Raw genomic sequence first — 25,254 nt, 5'->3', positions numbered from 1 at the left:
ACCGATATAACCATGTCAGCTTGGTTTACGGTTGGTAGGTAACACGCGGTTACCCCCGGAAAGCATCGTGAGAAGTTTCTGCTGAATAATCTGGTGATGATCTGGTGAATGAACTGACTGATCTGACCTCATATCAGCATGTTTACCTTTAAATTTAGTATGAATGTGGCTTTTTAATGCAAATAAATGAAGATTTTTGCGTACATGTAGATGGATATTTGAATATATGTATATATTGAAAAGTAACGGTGACAATATTTGCGTCTTAGAATTTCTCTGTAAATCGCTTGAATGGCATGTTTTTGTAATATGAATATATTTTTAATATCTGCTTCTTTTCCTTATAATAATATTCATTAAGACAATATCCTATGAAAATAACATAAGTAGACTAATCTAGCTATATCAGTATTAGTATACTGTCTAACTTTACACACGGTATAAGCTGCTGAATTCAGTTTTGCTGAGTTTCTGAATTAGTGCACCCCTTTAATAATAATAATATTAATATACATTTATTTAGCAAAAAAGTTAATATTAGCATACCTACATTAAATTAATCTTGCAGTATGTGTACATGAATGAACATATATATATATACACACCGCCACTCCAATATAGTAGAACAATAATTAAAACCGATACACTACTAACAATTATTTGCTAAACAGGACTCCGCTCAGCATATTGCTGCAGCCGAAGCTACAGCGCTGATTTTCAGCGGAGCCCTTAGTGTAAATAAAATAGTTCATAAACTCTTATGCGACTCTTGACTCCGTTGAGTTTTATTATCCAATACGACTCCTATAAAAACAGTATATTTTACAAATCCGAAAGATTCGTCGTTTAATTTTATGTTGGAATTGGAATAAAAACTTTTAGGGGGAAAAATAAGACATTTTGTTTTCTTAGCCTTTAACATACGGTTGTTAGTTGTAAATCAGTGTAAGAGACTATCTAAAGCACTATTTACATCGTCATAATTATTAGTGATGGATTGATGTAAAGGGAGGGGACGCCCTAAGAAAAGATGGATGGATTGTGTGAAAGATGATATGAATAAAAGAAGAGTATGTTTAGATATGACGATTGATAGAGATCAGTGGAAGAGAATGACATACTGCGCCGACCCCAAATAATGGGATAAAGGCAAGGCAATGATGATGAATTATTAGTGATTCTATTAACCTTAGAAATCAGCTGCAAATAATACTGTGCTTCACGTAACTGATACACTGTGCAGCCTGGATACTGTTGTTACGGGTCTTTATATATCTAAGCTTTCAGCGGCTTATATACATATAAGTATTATATATTAAAAAGCCACTGAATGTATTTGTTATCTATCAGTGTAGTGCTGACTAGTGCATATCGTGTTCGCGTTACATACAATAATATATATTTTATTAAATCAAAGTAAGTATATACTATTTTGTAAGTGTAATATAGGTACAAGTATATATATATATATTGTAAATATAGTTCTTAATATACACCTACTTTTTATAATGACCTAAATACTGAATTACATGAATTTCATATTCATTTTACGATAAAAATAGATTTAATTTTTAAATTCGATAATAATCTTATGTAGATTTTATTTGCTCTTTGCTTTCTCTTTTAAACTACACTAATATTATAAAGAGGAAAGATCTGTATTTTTGTGCGTATGTATGTTTTTAAGGAATAAACTCAAAAACTACTTTGCCGATTTTAGAAAACTCTTTCACTATTCGAAAGCAACATTCACCCTGAGTAACATAGGCTATATTTATTGCTAGTAAAGATTACGCATCCTTACTAAAAGTTTAGTACCGTAACTCAAGGTGTAAAAAAACGCTATAAAATATCTTTCGTCGCGTGCGTTGCGGAAACTATTGGTGATAGCCGGGGCGGATGTGCGGCCCTGGGCTAAAACTGCCCTTAAGTAGTTTTAGCCCAGGGACCTACAAATAATATTACTCAACAAAAAAATACACATACCAAAAACAAGCGACGGGGAATTCCCGTTCCGATCGATATACGCACACAACCATAGGTTAATTGAGCTCAGGGTTGTCAACCTTGTGATATTGTTTTCAGTGAAATCTGGGGGCTTTTAGTAGGTTGATCCGCCCCTGGGTGATAGAACAAAAGTATGTTCTACAATATTGATGAAAATTTATTACAAAAACTTCACGATACTATATGGCCAACTATAATCGTTATGTCACAATAACCACTATTTAACATTTTAAAAGTTCATAGAAATACCGACCAGAATTACACATTGTTATTCATACTTCTGTTTATATCCTTATCTAAATAAATCATATTGTTTTCAAAACTGTTTCAATTTGAACAATTCAAAAAGCAATCTACATAAATAAAAGTATAGTATACTACATTAATAAAAGTATAGTAAGTATAGATTAATTTTTGAATTGTTCAAATAGGCCATTCAATAGATATTACTAATTTAATAAGTCATAGAAATAACGCTCTTGCGTTGTACATGTTATTCATTCCTGTTAATCTTTATCCAAATACAAAATTTTGTATTAAAATTTTTTTCAAAACGTACAGATTACTTTTTGAATTTTTCAAATCGTATATATATATTCCATTCGAAATATATGATGTTATAAAATCAGATATAGAAAAGGCCTGATATTATTATTTTGTTTCCCCTCGGAACCTCTCAACTTATGGGACACCTTTGTGTAACGATATCAGACATATAACCCAACAACAAGGTCTAGATTTTGATTTTTATAAAGAATTCAAATTCAAATTCAAATTCAAAATATCTTTATTCATGTAGGTCTATTACAGACTCTTATGATATGTCAAATGTACCGTCAGTTCGGAATGATATCGAGATGAGAAGAACTGACTAGAAACTCAGTGTAGCAGACACCGTGAGGCGGTGGAATTCGATCGTCTGCCACACTCTGGTATCACTGCAGGACCGATCACAATAAATAAGAAGGATACGTGCACTTACTTGGATGGAGTCTTGTGCGACGTTCTGGTTCCACCTTAATTTCAACGAGATGCTTCGAAGAGTATTCTCCTGGATTTATCCTGGTTATTCGGTAATATCACGATTTGCGAGACGACAGACCGCGCGTATGTCAAGCCAAGTGCATGCGTGGGTTCACCGCGCAAACCAACTTACGATTGTGACCGCTCCAAGCGCGTAATACGCGCGGTAAGCGAATAAAAAATGCACAATTTATGATTGGGACGGTACATAATTCCGCCCACCGAAATCCGATAGGCATTTCTTTAAATAAAAATATACATATAAACGATACTAATAAAAAAAAACTATTATTAGAAATACAGATGAACTACTCACTAATGCTATAACTATACCTACGATGTAAAACTACGATGGCTAAATATAAATAATAAATATTAAAACGGTTCATTGGGTAATGGGCATAATTTGACCAAAGGTCTCTTGATCAAATTATCCTTATCTGTTCGTACGGTAGCCACGCGAACCAGACCATCTGGTCCAGGGTGTAATTCTACAACTCTCCTATTTGCCAATGTAAAGGTGGATGATTATCATCTTTGATAATGACCATTGAGTTTAATTCTAATGGCTTCGACTCTTTTGTCCATTTAGCTCGCAAATTTAACGAGTGGAGATATTCGTTTCTCCATCGATTCCAAAACGATCGTTGGAACGACTGAATCAGTTGCCAGCGATCTAGCCTGTTGACATTAAGGTGAGTTACATCCACATCTGGAACAGATGTCAATGGTTCCAGAGTTAAAAAATGTCCTGGTGTTAAGACTTGGTAATCATTGGGATCTGAACTCATAGGATACAAAGGCCGCGAGTTCAGGACTGCTTCAATTTGACTAAAAAGTGTAGCTAGTTCCTCGAATGTCAACACCTGATCACCTACAACTCGATATAAATGCGTTTTTGCAGCTCGTATTTGAATTTCCCATACACCTCCGAAATGAGGTGCAGAGGGTGGGTTAAATTTAAATTCGATCCGTTCTGTCTCAGACGCAATTTTAGTGAGAGACACGAGTTGATTACGAGCACCGATAAAGTTTGTACCACAATCTGCGTGTATTGTGGAACATCTGCCTCTCCGAGCAACGAAACGACGTAAAGCAGCAATAAATCCGTCTGTAGAAAGACTGGAAACGGTCTCTAAATGTACAGCCTTAGTGGCTAAGCATACAAATAAACAAAGATAAGCCTTGTCTATTTTAGCTCCACGATATGGTCCAGTTTTAATACGAAACGGACCAGCATAATCTACTCCTACAATAGAGAAAGGTTTTACTTCATTTACACGATATTTTGGAAGGTCGCTCATAAACGGTTGTAACGGTTTAGGTTGGAGTCGATAACAATTAAGACATTTGGATAAACATCGTCTTATAACGCGCTTAGCCGATATAATCCAAAATTGTTGCAGTATTAAATATTGTGTAGTATTTACGCCACAATGACAGTTGCTCAAATGAACCGATTGTATTAATTTAGATGTGAAGGGATTATTCGATGATAATAACGCCGGATGCTTTTGTTCATACTTAAGCCCAGAACGAGAGATCCTGCCGCCCACCCTGAGTACATCCTGGTCATCGATAAATACATTGAGTTTACGAAACGACTTTGGTAATGATTGACCAGAACGTATTCTTTCTAGTTCAGTAGGAAATGATAAAGTTTGAACGTATTTTACTAGAATATAAAGTGATTTGTACCGTTCTTCACTAGTCAAGACTGAATCCGAAGAAAATTCAGATTTTCGTAATATAGTGAAGCCTACCTTATCGACTATTGCATCCAGCGAGAGATCGCTATTGAGTAAATCCTCAAAAAAAGGATCGAGATTAGGATGTGCCATCTGTTGAGTTAACAGAGTCGCGGTTCGCCTAACTTCTGAAAGCACCGTACTGTCATTTGTTTCCTTAACAAATACAGGGGTTGATGGCCACTCGGTGTGTGGTTTACATAACCACGTGGGCCCCGCCCACCATAACGAATTGTTAATAAGTTGTCGAGGAAGCTGTCCTCGCGAACAAATATCTGCAGGGTTATCATTTGTAGGAACATGACGCCACCGTTCAATCGTTGCAATGCCTTGTATGTGACTAACTCGGTTTGCAACAAAAGTTGTCCACTTTGATGAATGTGATCTAAGCCAAGAGAGAACGACAGTCGAATCACTCCATAGAGTGACAGAGAAATTAATACGCGGAGCATATGCCTCTTCCACGAATTTGAGCAAATTCACCAATAATACTGATGCACATAATTCTAGACGTGGTAAGCTGAGCTTCTTTAAAGGAGCTACGCGAGCCTTGGAGCATCCAAAAAACGTGTGTACACGATCGCTACTATCAGTAACACGCAAATAGATCACAGCACCATAAGCCTTTTCTGAGCTATCACAAAATCCGTGAAGTTCATATGACATGGCGTGATCGATAGTACACCGACGAGGCACGAATAAATTTTGAATCGATGGTAATTGCTGAATATAGTCATTCCATGTGCGAACTATGTCATCCGGTGGTGTTTCATCCCAACCTATGCCAGCCACCCAAAGTTGTTGAATTAAAATTTTGGTGTGAATCGTCAACGGGGAAAGAAATCCCAAAGGATCAAACACCCGACTAACCTCACTCAGAATTGATCGTTTAGTGCACATTTTATTAAGAGGTTTTACATGAAAGACGAATACATCATGGGATGGATCCCATTTCAGTCCGAGAACCTTCAGTGTACATGGTTGTTCATCAGTAAACGATTTAGCTTCAACCAGGCAATGCTCAGTCAGTACATCGTCCAGTAGCTCAGGTTTGTTACTAGCCCATTTTCTTAACTCGAAGTGCCCAGACTTGAGTAATTCAACAACTTGTGACTTCACCTGTCGGGCTTCGATCATATTGTTAGCACCAGTAACAATATCATCGACATAGATATCGTATGTAATCGCCCTTTTTGCTAAAGGTAATGTGTCACCCTCATCGCATGCGAGCTGCTGAAGAGTTCGACAGGCGAGAAAGGGAGCCGATGAAACACCGTAAGTAACGGTGTTCAGTTTGTACTCTGATACCGGTTGTCGTGAATCTGAACGCCACAAGATGCGCTGGTAGTCCCGATGTGTTGGACTAATAACAATCTGCCTGTACATTTGGCGTATGTCCGCCATAAAGACAATAGCGTGTTCTCGAAAACGTAAAAGAACTTTCGTGATATCAGTTTGACATTTTGGTCCAATTAGCAGTGTATCATTTAATGACTGACCAAGATTATACTTTGCGGAGGCATCAAATACCACACGCAATTGGGTGGTGGGACTGTCAGGCCGTACAACACAGTGATGCGGGATATAATATTTTCCGCGACGCTTTTCTGAAGTGGGTACCAATGACATATGACCACTCTGAAGATAGTCAAACATAAATTCAACGTATTGACGCTTTAAATCAGGGTCACGCGATAATCTACGTTCGAGAGCATAAAACCGCCTCTCAGCAATATCACGAGATCCCGAGAACACGGGTTCACAAGAATTTTTGAACGGTAAGTGTACCACATAACGACCGTGCTCATTCCGATGTGTAGTTGCGATATATTCCTTCTCGCAAAGAATGTCATCTGGGGTAAATGAATTAGCTTGAGGAACGTTATCGATTTCCCAGAACTTCTCCACTAATTTTGTAAGATCATCATATTGGATCTTTGATTGCAGCGCAACCAATGACGAACCTGATAATGAAGTCTTTCCTAGTAATAGCCAACCAAATACCGAATTAAATGCAGGTGGTTGTGATGGACCGCCCTTAAGTCGTTCTGTAAGTAACGAATCCGCAAAAATATCTGCACCGAGCAACAGATCCACGGGTCCGGGTACATCAAACCCAGGGTCCGCTAAATCTAACGATTTGATATGTGACCAACCAGAAGTATTCAATCTCGCGATTGGTTGGTCACCACAGATCTTAGGAATGACGTGCATGTCAAGTTCAAATGATACGTTTGTATTATTTGTCGATAAGCTTCCTACGATACCACGCACTAAACCACTGATGGAAGCTGACACGTCACCCAAGCCGCTTATTGAAGAACAAGAAGAAAGCACATTAAGATTTAAACGATTTACTGCTTCTTCAGTAATAAAATTATTTTGACTGCCGGTGTCAAACAATGCTCGAAAAGTATTGTTATTCCCGAAACTGTCCTTTACCGTTACAAGAGCTGTTGCTAACAAGACAGTTGTGTTAACACTTGAATTTTGTGTTAACAGTGATGAAGTGTTACTGGAATTTGTTACTTCCCTATGTAACAATGTATGATGTCTACGCTTACATTTTTGACATGTGAATACAGAATTACAAGTTTTCAACTGATGCGACGATTTCAAACAGTTATAACACCACCTTTTCTCGTTTACAATTGCCATTCTTTCATCTACTGATTTTTCGAGAAACGATTTACATGAACCAATTTAATGTGATTGACTACAAAATGGACAACTAGACGACACTGATCTAACGACACTCGACGATGCACCAGTAACCATACCGGTTTTAGACTCATTAGTTGCTACGAGTGTATGCGAAACGTTTATGCGCCTTGTATGAGTACCGGCATGAACATTCGACAAGTCACGAGAATTTGAATGTGGCTTCTGTTCGGTAAAATGTGTATCACGACTATGCGCTTCACACTTAGAATGCAAAAATTCACTAACTAATTTATAAGAAGGAATTTCGATATGCGAATATTTTTCTTCGAACTCACGACGCATCTTTGTGTCAAGTTTTGGGGCATAACCTTTGTTGTTCGCTGGAGACTTTCGCCAAACATTACCGGTTATAACAAAAGGTACACATGCTACAAAAAAAAAGGAAAAATATAAAAATAAAACAATAAATAATATCAATAAAATTTTGTTATCGCTAGCTCCGGATATAGATGGCACTGGAAGCAAGCACCAACTCCAAAGCAGTATTAATTATTAAAATTACCGTAGTTGTAATATTCTGAAACTAGATGGCGCTAGCGGCGCACTCGTCCCCACTAATACTACTTTACCTATTTTTAGAACGCCATCTTATAATGCAGATTCTTTTTGTTTAGCATTCATTCCGAAGCCGTTGAAGAGAAAGGTTTAACACTAGACTCCAGATTGGTATTAAGATATAATTATTACAGACAAATTTCTATAGATTCAATATATCCTTATAATAATTGTTTAATGAATCTGATTTAAGGAACTAGATAATTAAATATACTGATTATACCTACCTTTATTAATATATAATATTGAAACTTTAGAATTAAAATCAAAACGTGAACAAATAACTATATATATCTTTAATGTGTTTAACGTGTTTTCTGTTAATTTAGTCAATTTAATAAGGTAGGATTAAATAAAAATGTGAAATATTGTAAAAATGTACACCCGTGCGAAGCCCGGAACAAGCCACTAGTAATAAATATATAGATTGTGACTAATCATATATATAAAATTCTCGTGTCACAGTTTTAGTTCCCATACTCCCCTGAAACGGCTGACCGATTCTCATGAAATTTTGTGAGCGTATTGAATAGGTCTGAGAATCGGCCAACATCTATTTTTCATCCCCCTAAATGTTAGGGGTAGTCCACCCCTAAATTTTTTATTTTTATTTTAAGGCAAAACAACGTTTGCCGGGACAGCTAGTGTATTAATAAAGATATAATCTCCTGAGAGACAGACATTATTTTTTTAGAACGTCTTTAGTAATTTTACCTTGTGTGTACACTACACACAACTTGATGTTGATTAAAACTATTAAAAGTTGTATAGTAGCTGTATATTATATTTAGGAGGGAAATGGTACCTGAGATACAGGCTTGTGTGGTTTAGACACTATTGCACTGGACTTGGTGTTAAACAGTTTTTAAGGACTGTTATTTTGTAACTGTTTTTGTACAATAAACCTATTATTATTTTTATCAATTATACTGACTTATTAAGTCTGCCGACCGTGACGATGATGGTTTTGTGACGGTACAAAAGAAGAGGCGCACAAAGAGGGTCAATCGAAACCATTGTGGCACAGCACTGACAGGGCCCAACTTCTTGTTACGTGCCGCAACACCGACCACAGCAATGTACCTATCCCGCCTACACTACGCTACCAAGGAACAGGACGTTGTTGACTACATCCGGACTAAAAGCAACCTGACATTGAGGGTGACGCAGTTGGAATCGAGCCACAACGCGAGCTTCAAAGCGTTCGTGGCCCTTGTCCCCACCAACATGCTGCCCACCTTCATGAAGGAGGACTACTGGCCGAAGGGGATGGTCTATCGGCGCTACCGTGGCAGATTGCCGTCGTCAGTGCCGTGACCATAGAGACAATTTTATTTACATATTTTATTATTATTTCTTATGTATGTTAGTCTATAAGGTATTTATAATATGGGCCATGTAGCCTGAATTAAATAAATAAATAAATACTACTGTATAAATTAAAGCTAGTTTCTCACTGATGTAGGTACTATATCTATATAAAGGACATGGGCATTTAACATGTCATGTTTAAAGAACATTATATGTTAAAATGATTTATGTAAGTGTCAATAAGAAACTGTTAGCAAAAATGAATAGGTTTTAATTAGAAAATCTATATTTTTAAAATCAACTATAATTAAAGATTTTTCTTCATCATAAAATAAACTTTTGCTAGTTTAATCTGCATTGCAGTCTACGCAGAAGTAGACAATTCTTATTTCATATTCAGGCTTTATTTATTATTGTTTCGCCGTTCATGCTATCAAAATTTTAACTATACATACAGGAGAAAACAATTTTTTTTTCTCCTGTATGCATATTAGGTATCTACCTTCTCTAGGTTCATTTTTCAATCCGTTTCCTTAAGGTTGCCTTGAAAAGATTGCGTTCAGCAATAAGGCCGCCTTATTGTAACTATACATGTTATTTAATATATTTTTTATGCCTTTTCTATATATAAGTATATTCTATCTTCTATCTATCTATCAAAACTTTGGAATGACTTACTTTTGATATCGTCTCTCAAGATCGCCACGAGTAAAATTTCGTTCAAACGTAAATTGCGAGACTATTATTTAAACTTGTAACTTCTCTTTTTCTTTCCTTCCCCTTTTTTAGGCTGTTTTCTTATAGTTCTTTCTGAATATGTCACTTTTTTTGTGTTTTATAACTTCTTAATTTATACTCAATTTAAGACTACTTACAATTTGGTTGGCAGATCATTAAGTATTTATTCATAGATACATTTGTATGTGTATTGTTCATTATATCATCATTACATAGTATAAAACAAAGTCGCTGTCTATGTCTGTCCCTATGTATGCTTAAATCTTTAAAACTACGGAACGAATTTTAAAGCGGTTTTTTATTAATAGATAGAGTGATTCAAGAGGAAGGTTTATATATAAATACATGTACACCAGTGCGAAGCCGGATCGAGTAGCTTGTAGGCTATAAATTTCATGCGTGTGAAATCACAGGCACAGCTAGTTCATTTATATTTGCACTGCCAACAATTATTGTCTGCATCTCCATATGGTTGACTGATGGATAATGCCGCATGGTATGAAATCCGCTATATGTACTTTAAAATTATGCGCATTAAAGTACATATACGAGTATATACACATAAACCACATAAAATCGAATGCTGATATAGTCTAATCACCACACCACCACAACGGTAACCGTTTACCATCATATAGACCGTATGCTTGTTTGCCACCTATAAAAAAAAACAAACCACAGTCCATGCTGTCAACGTGGAACTTATGCTACCATTCACCATCGAGACTGATACATCTACATTTCATTGAAGCTGTTCTTTTACAAGACCAGTTGCATTTTGTTCGAGAACATTAAACGTGAGTGAGCCTAATCACTCAGCTATAGAAAAAGAAGCATATGCTATCGTTGAATCATTCAAGAAGTGGCGCCATTTTCTGATAGAATACCAACTTTAATTGATTACAGATCAAAAATCCTTTGTTAAATGAATCTTTGTGGTTGTAACCTACTCATACATAAACGAAATATCTCCTTTGGAAAGTACAACTTCTATCGTGAGGAGATATAAACCATCGATCTTAACAATATGCTTCAATTCTTGTCCCTGATTGGTCTAGGTAGCGAACTTTGAAAAAGGGCGAGCACAATAGATCTATGTAGGTCACAGTGCTACAGGTGCTACAGTTAACACCTGAAAATAGCCGAAACCCAACTTCCGAAAGGCCTTCCTACTTCGACCGCAATTAAATTAACTATATAGCCATTTTTAGTTAATTTGTTTGTTATTTCCTAATATTTATTTGTTTTTATTGCATGGTCTTTAATTATATTTGATGCCTGTGGTACACTTAACTCTACCAATATAGCAGTTTTCTAAAATTGCACAGTAATAATTTTATTCATACTTCTTATTTTTTTTTTTTTTATAACACAGGGGACAAACAAGCATGCGGCTCACCTGATGGTAAGTGATTACCGCCGCCCATGAGCACCCGCAACACCAGAGGAATTTCAAGTACGTTGTCGGCCTTTTAAAAAGGAATAAGCTCTTTTCTTGAAGGTTTCAATATTGTATCGGTTCGGAAATACCATTGCTGGAAGGTGATTCCACAATGTGGTTGTGCGAGGCAAAAAGTTTCTATAAAACCGCACTGTGGAGGACCGCCATTCATCCAGATGATCAGGATGGTATTTCAGTTTCTGGCGGGTGGTACGGTGGTGAAATTCAGCAGCTGGTATTAATCCGAACAATTCCTCAGAACACTCCCCGTGATATATGCGGTAGAAAATGCACAGAGAGATATCTTCTATTTACAGACGATAAATTGATTTGTTTATAGGTAGGTAAATGATATAATAAATATTATAATAGATAAATATTATTACGTTCCTACAGATTTTTCCAATCATCAAAGATGGTGAAGCGCCAGTTGCAACCTCTAATGATGCTATTAGACAAAAATAATATAAAAGCAATATTTGCCATGGAGCCAAAAAGTCGCAAAAAAGTCCCGAAGGAAAAGGTAAGTAATAATAATAATATACATTTAAATAGTTTGCTAAATGTTGACATTAAGATACATTACAAATAATATACATCACATTAAATTGTCAGCATGTATATGCATGATGACAATTGCTAAAACAGACTCCGCTAAGCATATCGCTGCGACCAAAGCTTTGTGCTGATTTTTAGCTTTAGAGTAAATAAAGTCATAATTAAAAATTGTAAAAATATAATTATGAAACGACTTATAAGCGACAATCTAAACAAATGTAAGCATAATTATAGTCGCTTTATTATAATTATACTTATGTATTTATAAATGTTTTTTTCCGAATTAATTTATTCGTTCATAGTTTAAGAGCTACGCTCTTATCCATCATGTTCTTTGAATGTTGATACGATACGACTCCCATTTTGTCTTTAATTTGCTTGATGTAGCTGTGCCTTGGTCTTCCCCTCCCCTCTTTCTTCTATTTTTCACTCAATAATAATTTTCGTCGTGTCATTTTTCCTCGTCTATTTTCTATTGTATACAATTTCTGCCTTTTTTACCCGGTGTAGTACTTCTTCATTTCTTATTTTCATTATCTTTCTAGCTAATTCCCATCCTTCTCCCACACCACATTTCCAATGCCTCCAGTTTGTCCCATTCTTTTTGATTTATTGACCACTTCTCACACTCATACAAAGCTATACTCCAGATATAGATCTCAATAAATTGTTTTCATGAAGTTTTTGATATCTTAATAATGGAAATAAAAGTATATTCTATGTTCGATTCGTCGAACTGGGTTCGATACCCCGAACGGTACAATAATTTCTATTCATGAGTATAATTGTTTATATCCGTCTAGGTGTTTTCTATGTATAATATGTATTACGAAAAAATATTAAAGTCAGGGACAAGAACTGAAAGATATTCTTAAAAGCGATGGTTTTATCTCCTCAGGATAGAGTGGGTACTTATCAAAGGAGATATATCGTTTAAGCTTAGAGTGAGCTAAGACCACATAGGATGTTAAGTGGCGTTTCCTCTTCAGGTTGGTAACATCTGCAGATTTTTGTTGTACGCAAGCCTAGGTTTGGTATATATATGCATCATGATTAGGGCCCTTAGTGGACACTGGAAATGGAATAAACCAATTATTCAATATACATATATTGTTTTTACTGAATAGCAACGGTCTATTGGAGTATTGATTCGTGGTAGTATTGCCACAGATAAGATTGCGCTCCGCGCGTTCATACTGCTGTACCTATATGCAATTTACATAAACATATATTATATTATTACATATATTATATATATTATCGTACGGTTTTCATTCCCCTCCGATCGATCCCCCGTCTAATTCAAACGGGGATCGATATTACGATGGCCTGACCCGAGGTTCGTAACCCCAGCGGTACCCTCAGACTAAAGTCGTATCCGTCAGGCGAGAGTTGGCCTCCAGCCGCTCCTTAATCCTTCCGCTGGTTTGGAGTGCCATCTGCCCTCGCCCCCTATCGTCCGGTGAAGCCGTAAAGGCCAACAGCATTAGAGTAGTCCGAATAAAAACGGTTTTCTATACAACGTAGCAGGGGCCAGTCTAATGTAAATTGAATCAAAAATCGTTTTACATTGCACTGAATAAAATATTTTTCTTTCTTTCTTTCTTTTTCTTTATTTCTTTCTTTCTTTCTTTCTTTCTTTCTTTCTTTCTTTCTTTCTTTCTTTATTCATTTTAGTCACTTACGAACGTAAATAAATATTTTTTTGCATTATATTTTATTTTCGCTACCGTCCAGTTCAGTATAGAGATTCAATTGAGAAGAGCTGACAAGAAACTCAACTGAATTACTTTTTTCCAAAAGAAGTTTATTTACACTGTATGCCATGCATGCTTGTCATTCAAGTAATCGTTTAGTTGTTTAAACAGATGTTTTGAATTGATTTAAAAGTAATTACCGTATATCCTTTGGTATCTCATTGTAAATTTTTAATTCCATTCCCATAAATGACCCATTGACTTTTTCTAAAGGATACTTAGGAACAGCAAGTTTGTCTTTCATATCTTAAAATATCTCTCATTGATTTTTTTAGGTTGAAATGTCGCATTAAGTTCTTTATGTCCGCCAGATCTGATATTGCAGTCTTTTGGGTGTAGTTAACCACTTAGATAAAACTGCACCCAGTCTGTCAGTCATTGTCTTTGGTTCTCTTAGTTGACTCTAATACTAGGTGCGGTTTGCGCTAATATACAATACATTCAAAGTATAATAAGATAAATTCATTGTTTGTTTTATTACAATCAGTGTACGAACCAGTTATATCGATAAATAGTCGGTAAGAACCCGATGGTCGCTAGACCACCTAGACCTCAAAATGGCCATCACACCGCCTTATAATTTGAATACGTCTCACGTCATATATTAATAACTGCATCTCTATGTTGCTTTGTTTGCGCGGATTGTCCTTATGACGTAACATTACTTTAGTACTCTTTCTTCTATAACTTGAATAGGAAACTGGCTGTTAGTCCACCTGATGGTAAGTGGAACTCTTCGCCTCTAAAGATGAACAATACTACAGATATGTCATCAACCACTCCTGAGTTACTCAGAAGCTTTGAGTTGTCATGCCAAATTAAAAAAGTGGTCTAGTTCGATGCTCGTATAAATATGTTTTTTACTAATCCAGAGCCTTGGGTTTATTGAGTACATAAATCCAGATTATAAGGAAGATACTAATGGACTGGATCCCAAAAAATATGTGAAAGAGATCGCTCAGAAGAAGGGTCAAAAGCTCAAAAAGCAGGCAGGTGCAGCTAACACCATAATAATAGGCGCTGACACCGTCGTCGCCATCGGTAGCAAAATACTTTCAAAACCAAAAGATGACGAGAATGCAATGACTATACTAAAAAGGTAATTGTCCATTTTTCACACAAATTTTGCCCCGCAGTCAATTCAAAACAAATGGCTACCCTGACGGTTCACCGTACTGCATTAATGTTGTGTAGTTTTCAAACGAATAAGTCAGAAGGATATTCCAAAATAAACACACAAAATAGCTCTCAAATTCCTTGCTCTGTAGTTCTTGATAAAATAGTCCACATATCGCTGGACAATACACACAGCGCCCTCAAGTCCCAAGATAAGCAGAGCTTATGTTATGGATAACTGATATAAATACTTGATACATTTTTTTGTAAATATATACTCAATACAAGCAAATATACAGCAAACTCAATATATATTATGCGCACACTTGTATCTTGTTAGGGTTGAATTGAACTAGGTTTTTCTGACCCCACACTGAATCTTGATGAAGTTTCAATTTCAGACACAAGCTTTTTCCGGCACTCTATACTTACTCTTATATATAAGCAATTAATTGTAACTGTAATTAGGTTTGATAATAGGTCATAACAGAGAAAAGTAAAGTATTACATGTATTCACAATGAAGTAAAAATTTGCAGTCCTTTATTTGTAATATTCAAAGTTGACATGGAACGTATATTAGTTTCTGCTTTCAATAATAATTAAATTAATATAATCGCATATGTAGGTAAAACAGAGATATTGACAACTGACGATGTGTCAACGCAAACTTTGAAAACGTAAATGTTAAACAAAACAGCACGACAAAATTAATAAGTTGTGTACATTTACAACTGTCTCTGCACTAAACGTAGCTTGTGTCACAGGGGCTAGAGTACTCGGTAACGTTTAGTAGTATGTCAAATTTACTTCACTGAAACAATTTCTAACCACAGGTGACAGTTTACAACGCTACAATCCTTCTATTGTGTAGGAGATTGTTAGTAATCTGGACTGGTTTCTCCAATGCTAACAATGTACTATGTCAGGTTCACCTTCACGGGGATCCCCTGGAAACCATCATGATAATTTTCTGATGAATATGTCACAATGGGCTTACTGATCTGGCCTTATACTTATCTTATCATCCTCCACACATAATACTTCTGTTTCAGACTATCAGGCGATAAAAATGTGGTCGTAACTGGGTTAGTAATGTTGTTCCCTAAACGTCCTGATTTATTTTACTCTGGGAAAACCATCGTGGAGTTCGGGAAGCTGACTGACGTGCAGATGCGCTATTATGTGAAGAGTGGTGAAGCCAAGTGAGTTTTTTTTTATTACAACACGAACCTGATGGTAACTTATAACATGAGTACACCAAGTACACCAGGGGCTTTATGTAATACAATATGACTGAGGTCCTGTCTCTCTTGAGAACCAATTGATCACGGAGACTATTCTGAAGAATTGTTCAGATTAATACCAGCAACTATATTTCACCATCGCACTTACCCGCCAGAAAATAAAATACCATCCTGACATCTGGATGAATGGCGATCGTACACCGTGCGTTTTCCCAGACTTTTTGCCACGCATAACTACATTATGGAATCACCTTTCAGAAATGGTATCTTTGAAGCGATACGAAATTGGGACCTTCAAGAAAAGAGCTTATTCATTCTTAAAAGGCCGCTAACGCACTTGCAATTCCCCTAGTGTTGCAAGTGGCTCATGTGTGGCGGGAATCACTTAATATCAGATGTATGGGCAACCACACATGCGTACTTGCTGTATACTACCAATTGCCGACACATGTGATTCCACCTCATAATGTATTTCATCGCATTATAAATATCTCTAGCAATAAATTCAGTCAGTTAAAGTAGCATTTAATCCAGGCATCCAGCATTAATCTATGAATCATAAGTAGATTATATACGTATACTAGCTACTCGTCCCAGTTTCGCCCGGGTGTACATGTATTATATATATAAACCTGTTCAAAATCTACCCTGTACCATCGTAAGCACAGATTATTATATTAGAGTCCGTTAACTTCTGTTCCCGCGGTTTCACTTCCCCTCCCTTACCTAGTACAAACGGACCGTACAGCGGCCTTGACGCGCGCGCGCATTGTGTTGTGAATTAAAATAAATTAGAACTGTGAAACCTACTGTGAAAGTGGAAAGCTAGCGAAGATACCTTCGAGACCCTGAAGCCCAAGAAATCCGCAGAACCATACAGGTACGTGACCGACATAGTAAATTCCCTAACATTTTGGTAGCAGAGTAGTTTCCCAAACAAAACCTTTCTCTAGAATCACCTATCTGTTAAAAAAACCCGTACCGTAGTTTTAAAGATTTAAGCATACATAGGGACGAACAGACAGCGACAGCGACTTTATTTTATACTATGTAATGATGTGATATCAGATTCGAATATGTTCTATTAATCAGGAATAATGGAGAACTCTGAGAGTCTGATAGTTTATCAGAATATATGAAACCTAATCTCTAATTATTTTTACTGGCACAATACAATATGACATCATGGAATATATGGATTATATTGTATTTAACTAAAATATGGGGACGTTTATAAAATACGTTATAAGGGGATTCGATTTTTTCATACCACGATGGTGACAAACAAGTATACTCTAGCCTAGAGACACCTGAAATACCAGGGATGTAACTTACCTTTTCCCGACCTTTAACTTAAAACTTAATATACCTTTCATGAAAAACCCCATACTGCAGTGTTTAGAGAAAAAAACAGCAGATAGTTCATTCCACAATCTAAGTGTACGCGAAAGGAAGCTCCTCTGAAACCGCACTATCCGAGACCACTTAGGTTCCAGAGTGTGGGTATAAATTCCTTGTCGATGGCGAGCGGTGCGATGGTAAAAGGTAGCCGTAGTGCCATGTCGAACAATTCTCCACTTCGTTATATACCTATTCTGTAAAACATATTAAAGTATAATAAGACGATGTTGTTGGTTGAGACGTTATATTACGGACTAGCTATTCCCGCGACTACGTCCGCGTGGAATTTAACTTTATTTTTCTAATATAAAGGTAGCCTAAGTTACTCCTAATTACATCAGCTACCTGCCAAAAAAGTCCCGTCAAAATTGGTCCAGCCATTTCAGAGAGTAGCCGGAACAAACAGACCGACAGACAGGCAGAAAAAAATTATAAAAAATGTTATTTTGGTATATGTCCTATATATATTAATATGCATGTAATAAAAACGGTTATTTCAATATTACAAACAGACACTCCAATTTTATTTATATGTATAGATGATAGAATTTTAGTTGGATTGACAATTGTACATTAAAATATCGATCTTGTTAACATTAGTATGAATATATTGTCTACCCGCAATAATTTATTTATGAAAATATCATGTATACGCGGAAGAACTTAGAGAGTTTTAAAAAACTCAAAGACTGTACAAGTAGAAACTTACGCAATATAAATAAACTAATTTTACCTAAATGCCGTCTGCACAAAATCAGTAATTCATTCTATGGTAATTGCGTAAGATTTTATAATAAACAGCCAGAATCTGCATTAAATCTGACAGAGAGGCAATTACAGGATAGACGAATTCATAGATGACAACATATCAAGTAAATAATTAATTTATTAGCATACTACGTTATAATTTAATTTTCTCATTGCTTTCTTGATTTAATTATTTTAGAAATATGAAAGTGTAGCGGTTTTTCTATTGATTGCCGCATGCAATGTAAAATGTGAATACTATAACCAGTGGCAATCCGTGAGGAACTTATTATTATTGCTAAAAGTTGCATATAGATGGCGTGATTGGTATCGATGGAATTCTTCATAGTTTTGCAAACGTTTTAAAAAACAAGACTGTTTACAAAAATGTTTAATCAATTTTTAAAAAGTTATATATACATGTTAAAATGAAATAATGCGATTAGAAAAGTAATTTTCATATATTTACTCATTTTGTTATTTTCCAGTATTTAATTACACTTTAATCAGTGCTAATAAATCAGGGGCTCAATGTTTTCAAAATGCTTTCATAGATGGCATTGTTGTCATTTGTATCGGCCTAATTAAATGTCTTTTTTATATTTTCCAATAATAAGCACTTAATATATCATTATTGTAAATTAAACATATAAAAAAATTTTAAGTAAATTAAAAATAGCCGAACAAGCAAGTTATACTTAAATTATACTACTATTTCCAATAATACTTATGTATGAAGTGTTGTCATATTAAAAATAAATACATGTATTATCGATTTTTTTGAATAATCGATAACAGGATTTTATTACAGCGCATTATTCGATGATGCTTTTAATGAGTCGTTGTGAACAGTAAATTTTCATTATTTTGTATTATAGCAGTGTTCCGTTTCAAAGAACGGAATATAGTTAGTGTCGTTGGTTATTTACATTTGTACTAAAAATCGATTACATAATAATTTAAAATATCGAGTAAAAATCGTAGTTTTCTTTGAATACTGGCAAGATTAAAATAGTATTTAAAAAAAAGAGAGAAATCGACTCTAACTCGAATACCATAAAGTTGATTTTCCGTTCTCATTAATATCATAGCAGTTTGTTTTAACATGCGTATGACTCTGTGATATGATGTTTAACGTGTATTGTTATTGTACGGTGCATACATTTCAAAAATTATATTTTAATGTAGGTACATACATTTCTTTCATACATTTCATACATGTCAAAAATTATCTTTTAATGTAGGTACATACATTTCTTTCATACATTTCATACATGTCAAAAATTATCTTTTAATGTAGGTACATACATTTCTTTCATACATTTCATACATGTCAAAAATTATCTTTTAATGTAGGTACGTTACACATTTCTAACGTGTAACGCGAGACAAACAGACAGAGTTACTTTAGCATTTATAATATTTGTAAGAATATCGCTATTAAAAATAGGGGTTGGTGAAAGACGGGCCAAAATTTAGGCGTGTATGTAACATTATAAATAAATAAAAAATTGTCCATAATACAAAAAAAAAAAAAAAAAAAATCAGGGTAGGCCACCCTATGACTTAGGGGTATAAAAAATAGATAACAACCCTACCTCAGACCTAGCAAGTATACATATCAAATTTCATCAAAATGTGGGAGAAATATGGCAACTAACACTGTGATACGAAGTTTATATATAAGGTATAGCGGAATTCTCATTAGGGAAAAGAGGGGTACATCGTAGAATACATGATATATACCAGTAAATTCATTGTAGCTAAAACCAGTCTCTTACACATAACGATTGAAATTATTAGCCCGATGTTGATACGTACGAGTATAAACGTATCAAAATCGGGCTATACGCATGACGCGTTACAACATATCTTCGTCGAGAGAAAAAAATAGGCATGGAATGTAAATAAACTATAACATAATATATACATTGGCACATAAGCCATATCTGCAATCGGCTACATTTACATTGAATCTTGAATCGTCCCTAATGAGGTACACGATACAGTTACCTACATATCTTGTATATACCTATCTTTGCAAAACAGATGTCATGTAGACTGAATTGACTGCCATCTATTTTCGTGCTTTGTTACTAAGCACCCACTAGTAATCCGAACTGCTTCAGATCTAGAGACATCTAGCGGCTACGGCGGCGAAATAAAATAGCCCGAAGAATAGCCCGAGTTAGGAAGGAACCATTTTCTTGTATGGGATGGGGTATCTGTATGTAATATTATGTTATCTGTGCTATAACTATCAGATGGCAATTGTAAGTAGCTTTGACGTAGTCTAGTGTTTTGAGTAGTCATGCTCACTAAAATGTCCAGACTTGTGGCGGCGAGGTGGGCCGGGTCATTGGGCTCTCTAAAATATGGTCGAGCGCAGTGATGGCTGGCTCATCCGTCATACTCGTGAACGAGTGCTGCTTGTAGGGACTGGTCTGCTCTAATCACTATGACTGATTTCCTCTTATTAATTGTTTAACCAGTTGGTTATATATTCAATATTTTTTCTATTTGAGTATTTAATTGAATTAGTGCTAATTGGTGGTTTGTATTCACACACTTAAACCTAAAAATGTAAAGTAATAATAAAATTATTTAAAAGAGCAACACGCAAGTTTCTTGCTCGTTCTACTTGTGATGAGACAGCTTTCCGAACGAGCGGTAGATTAAAAAAATGTAATGACTATTCAAAAGTGCTTCAATGTAAGTTTATTTGAATAAATGATTTTCTATTTCTATTTATATTTCTATTATTTACTTTCTGTGACAGGACCATCGGAGGCTACGCAATTCAAGGTCTGGCCGGTACCTTCATAAAAGGCATCGAAGGAGACTACTTCAGCGTCCTGGGTGCGCCTGTTGATGAGATCTGTGAAGAATAGTACCTGTATGTAGACAAGCAGAAAAATACAAAATAATACCTACTGCTGAAAAACTAAAACCGGCGCTGTAATTTATGATTTAATTACAGTCCGAGGCATTTTTCGTGTGGTTTTGAAATGTAAAATTAAATAAAAACTGTTTATTGTTTCCCTCATAGAAAATACATTTACATAAACTAATATGTATCAATTTTTTTTTATACTGTGATGGTGGCAATCAAGCATACGGCCCATCTGATGGTAAACGGTTACTGTAGCCTATGAACGCCTGAAACACCAGGGGTATCACATGCGCGTTGCCGACCCTTAAGGAACCTTAATATACCCTTCTTGAAAAACAATCAATAGATAAAAACATATTATTATTGTGTGCAATAATAGCTGGCCTTATAGCTAAATAGCGATCTCTTCTTATTTACCGATAAGGTTGCCCATTACATATGTATATATGTTTGCAAAACAACATATAGGAGTGTAAAATAAAAATAACCAAGTGTACATGTAAAATATAGGAACCATAGGACAATTATAGTTTCACTTTTATAAGTTATCACAATTACTGTATTATGTTATATATATGTTATGTACAGATTGTCCTCCTATGTATATATAGCGTGTTCGGGTATGGTGTCTGGGACCCCTCCGATCGATCCCCGTCCAATTCAAACGGGGATCGAAATTACGACGGCCTGAGCCGAGGTTCGAACCCCTAGTGGTGCCCTCAGACTAAAGTCGTATCCGTCAGGCAGGAGTTGGCCTTCAGCCGCTCCATAAGTCCTTCTGCGGGTTTGGAGTGCCATCTGCACTCGCCCCCTAACGTCCGGTGAAGCTGTAAAGGCCAGCTGCGGCCAACAGCATTAGAGTAGTCCGAAAAAAAAATGGTGTCTGAGAGTTCACGAAATGAAAAATACAGTAGACTTAATCACTGATATATTACGCTATTCCTGTGCTACATGATATACAGGACTGGGGAGGGACATGCAATAGCTGCGCTACACAACGCGATGTAAGCATATGTGTGCAAAGCACACCTACAATAGGAACTGTGAGATATTGCAGAGAAATTACGGTGTGGCCTGACATCTTAGTTCTCCTGAATGGACACGCATATAGGTTACCACGGACCATGGTCCGTCATGGTCCGAGAATTGTGAAGATCAGGTCATGACCTGATCTTCACAATTCTGAAAATGTAAATACGAGAACAGTTCCCACTTATCAGTAGGATGACCGTCTGCCCTATGCCGTACCAATTAATAAAAAAATTAATAAATACGAGAAAAAAATATATTATTAATACATATATTTGTATATGAATAGGTATTCATTTCGTAAATAAATATAAGATTAACCGTATAAATTTAAATCACGTCGGAGTCACCAATTTAAGGGGTTATATGTAGAGGTCCCTTTAGGGTTTAGGTTTATGACCTACTTTGTTGAGAACTTGGGAGCTTGTAATTAAATAGTCGACAGACAGAATGGAAGTGTGTTTATTATAAAAATATTCTGGCCTTATATACGATTTTACACTTGTCGCTTCTAAGCGCAGCTGCAGCTGTAGGTCGCGCAGGTGCGTTTCTAGTGTTACACGTGCCGTGCGATAAGGATTCTAGGAGGTTGCAAGGACGTGGACGGTGGCACGTGTAGAAAGTACCTATGCTGCTACACTTATAACAATGTCAGTTACCTGTTTATGTGACAGTAAAATATGAAATTATTGCATGGACGTACCCAATTTCTGACGCTCTCTCTTCTTTAATTATTACGTACAAATTATACGAGTGGAAATGAGGGAAGGGGGAGGGTAGTATTCTATAAATGCTCTAGTTTTCATTTTAATACAATCTAGTTACGAGTAGATCAATCGTCAAAATATTATTTACTGAAAGTTAAAACTGAATTTCAAACTTTCAGCAACAATCCTTTGTGTAGCGACATGAGAAATAATCTGTTATTTTTTATATCTTCATCTTAATCCCAGTTTATTTTTTTCATCCGATACAATGGCCTAAAAACAATCGAGTGTTCCCGACCCAAAGAAACACGTGTCGAAAACAAACGGGACTGAATAAACTAGGCCATCGTGACTAAAGCTCTGTTTAAGAAATAAAATATTTTGTCTATGTCAATTCAATTCAATTCAATTTATTTACTGGAACATGTGTACATAATGGTCTTAAGATTATAATAGTTTCAAACATGCCCTGCCGTTTCCGGCGTGTAAAATCTTACAATAATATTCATTACATTTACATTATTATCACATTTTTTTATTTAAAATTATTATTACAATACATTATTATGAAATTATTTTATTTAAAACTCTTAATACAATCCATTATTATCATTTAAATAATCATTTGTGGAATAATAACATTTATTTAGTAATTTAAATTGTTTTTTTGCTTTTAAATTGTTTATTATTCAAATTTCTATAATTGTCTGGAAGATGATTAAACATTTTTATGGCCATACAATATACGTTATTTGAAAAAAGTGCCAATCTTTGTTCTAAAAATTACTCATTTCTGTACCATTCCACCAGATATTATAGAGGGGAGGTGGGGACTAATGACACTATTGCTACCAATGTACTATGTCAGGTTCACCACCATGTGGTTACACCCGGAAAGCATCGCGAGAAGTTTCTGGTGAATTTATCACGATGGACTGTTCGATCTAACTTCCTGCCAATCCTATCATACTCCAGTGGTGCCCCGACAGCGTATACTGCTAAGACAGGCGGGTGCACTGTGCCATTAACAGCCAATAAAAAAACAGATATACAGTGCGAAATTGGTACGTAAAACATATATACAGCTTGGTATATTGTATATATGGTGGCTATTATAATAATATACATAAATTAAACTCTTAAATTAAGACATATCAGATGTTAATAACTCGCAGTTTTCGGAAACCATGGATGATAAACATAAATGTTTAATCCATAAACATCGATGATTTTCTAATATCGATTATTTAGAAATAATTAATCATATTTCTAAACCTATATAAATATAAATAACAATACTTTTGTTTCTAATGCCATCTAGCGTTGAGTAGATAAATTGTTTAAAATAAAGTTGCACATTGTGTTTGTACACTATGATTAGCCCAAAAAGTTTTATAATTTCGTATCATTTTGACAGTTTTGTTCCATACGTACATCATTTGAAAATTTGATAATCAACACAAATTTGATAATGTAATATTTAAATACCCATTCAATATTCGAAAAAAAATCAGAGATTTTTGCCAAATTTGTCTATGAGTCAATGCTGCCAGTTACTAACATTTTACACTATTCATAACTTTTAATATAGCGCGTAACATACAAGAATAAAGAATTGCAAATACATCATATATTTTAATAATAAATGACAAGTAATATTTGCTCACTATGTACAATAATTACAACAGTAAGAACAGACAGGTGTTCATTCTAGTGCCTTTATTATAAAATCTGCGTTGCTTTTTCCAACTTAACGGCTGACAAGACTTGAATAAAATTTTACGTCAAAATTGTATCACAAGTACGGAGATGGCCAATTTTTTATTTAAAAAACACTCTGTGTTATACGTAACTTTTACGGATTCCGAAACCTAGTTACATTTTATGAAGGTGGCCTGGCAACATTATTACTTCAACAAACTATGTAATATTATGTTATCTGTGAACAAACATTATTCCTAATTTTATTTGGGATGTCACATTTTGCACCAAAATGCTACTCGAAAAATCAATTATTGTTAAATCAATTATTTAAGTCAGTACAAAAGTCATACCAAATAAAAATCGATTTATTCTAATAAATTATTTATCCATACTCCATTTTTTCAGCTCCTTGGCACGACAAGAATTCTCATTTTATTAGACAATATAGTTTAAAAAATCATTAATAAAAGGAAATCCATTCACTCGAATAATAGATTCTTTTCAATATTAAAATCGATTAAAACTTTCGAATTTTTTTCATAATCGATT

General features: G+C 35.2%; 2 protein-coding genes across 2 annotated transcripts; one reads left to right on the top strand and one right to left on the bottom strand.

The window, feature by feature from the left end:
- Nucleotides 1–3,521: 3,521 nt before the first annotated feature.
- On the bottom strand, nt 3,522–7,784 carry LOC131851630 (uncharacterized). Its single transcript, XM_059202150.1, has 2 exons — nt 7,622–7,784; nt 3,522–7,237 (listed from the first exon to the last, which is right to left on the bottom strand). Exons 1-2 carry the CDS (start codon nt 7,782–7,784, stop codon nt 3,522–3,524), a joined length of 3,879 nt encoding a protein of 1,292 aa, XP_059058133.1.
- A 4,178-nt stretch (nt 7,785–11,962) lies between these two features.
- LOC131851629 (dTTP/UTP pyrophosphatase-like) lies at nt 11,963–21,263 on the top strand. Its single transcript, XM_059202149.1, has 4 exons — nt 11,963–12,070; nt 14,735–14,961; nt 16,033–16,182; nt 21,152–21,263. The coding sequence occupies exons 1-4, from the start codon at nt 11,963–11,965 to the stop codon at nt 21,261–21,263; spliced, it is 597 nt and encodes a 198-aa protein (XP_059058132.1).
- The last annotated feature ends 3,991 nt before the right edge of the window (nt 21,264–25,254 follow it).

This window comes from Achroia grisella, unplaced genomic scaffold (genome assembly GCF_030625045.1).
Source record: "Achroia grisella isolate CSIRO2021 unplaced genomic scaffold, CSIRO_AGI_Agris_v1 utg794, whole genome shotgun sequence".
NCBI classification, from domain to species: domain Eukaryota; kingdom Metazoa; phylum Arthropoda; class Insecta; order Lepidoptera; family Pyralidae; genus Achroia; species Achroia grisella.
Note: the sequence above shows the minus strand (reverse complement) of the source record. Positions and strands in the feature narration are given on the sequence as shown.

Coding starts and splice junctions, on each gene's coding strand:
- LOC131851629 (XM_059202149.1), top strand. CDS start 11,963: ATGGTGAAGCGCCAGTTGCAACCTCTAATGATGCTATTAGACAAAAAT. Junction 14,962..16,032: donor GCAATGACTATACTAAAAAG/GTAATTGTCCAT, acceptor CTTCTGTTTCAG/ACTATCAGGCGATAAAAATG. Junction 16,183..21,151: donor GTGAAGAGTGGTGAAGCCAA/GTGAGTTTTTTT, acceptor TTTCTGTGACAG/GACCATCGGAGGCTACGCAA.
- LOC131851630 (XM_059202150.1), bottom strand. CDS start 7,784: ATGCGTCGTGAGTTCGAAGAAAAATATTCGCATATCGAAATTCCTTCT. Junction 7,238..7,621: donor CTTGTCGAATGTTCATGCCG/GTACTCATACAA, acceptor CTGTCTTGTTAG/CAACAGCTCTTGTAACGGTA.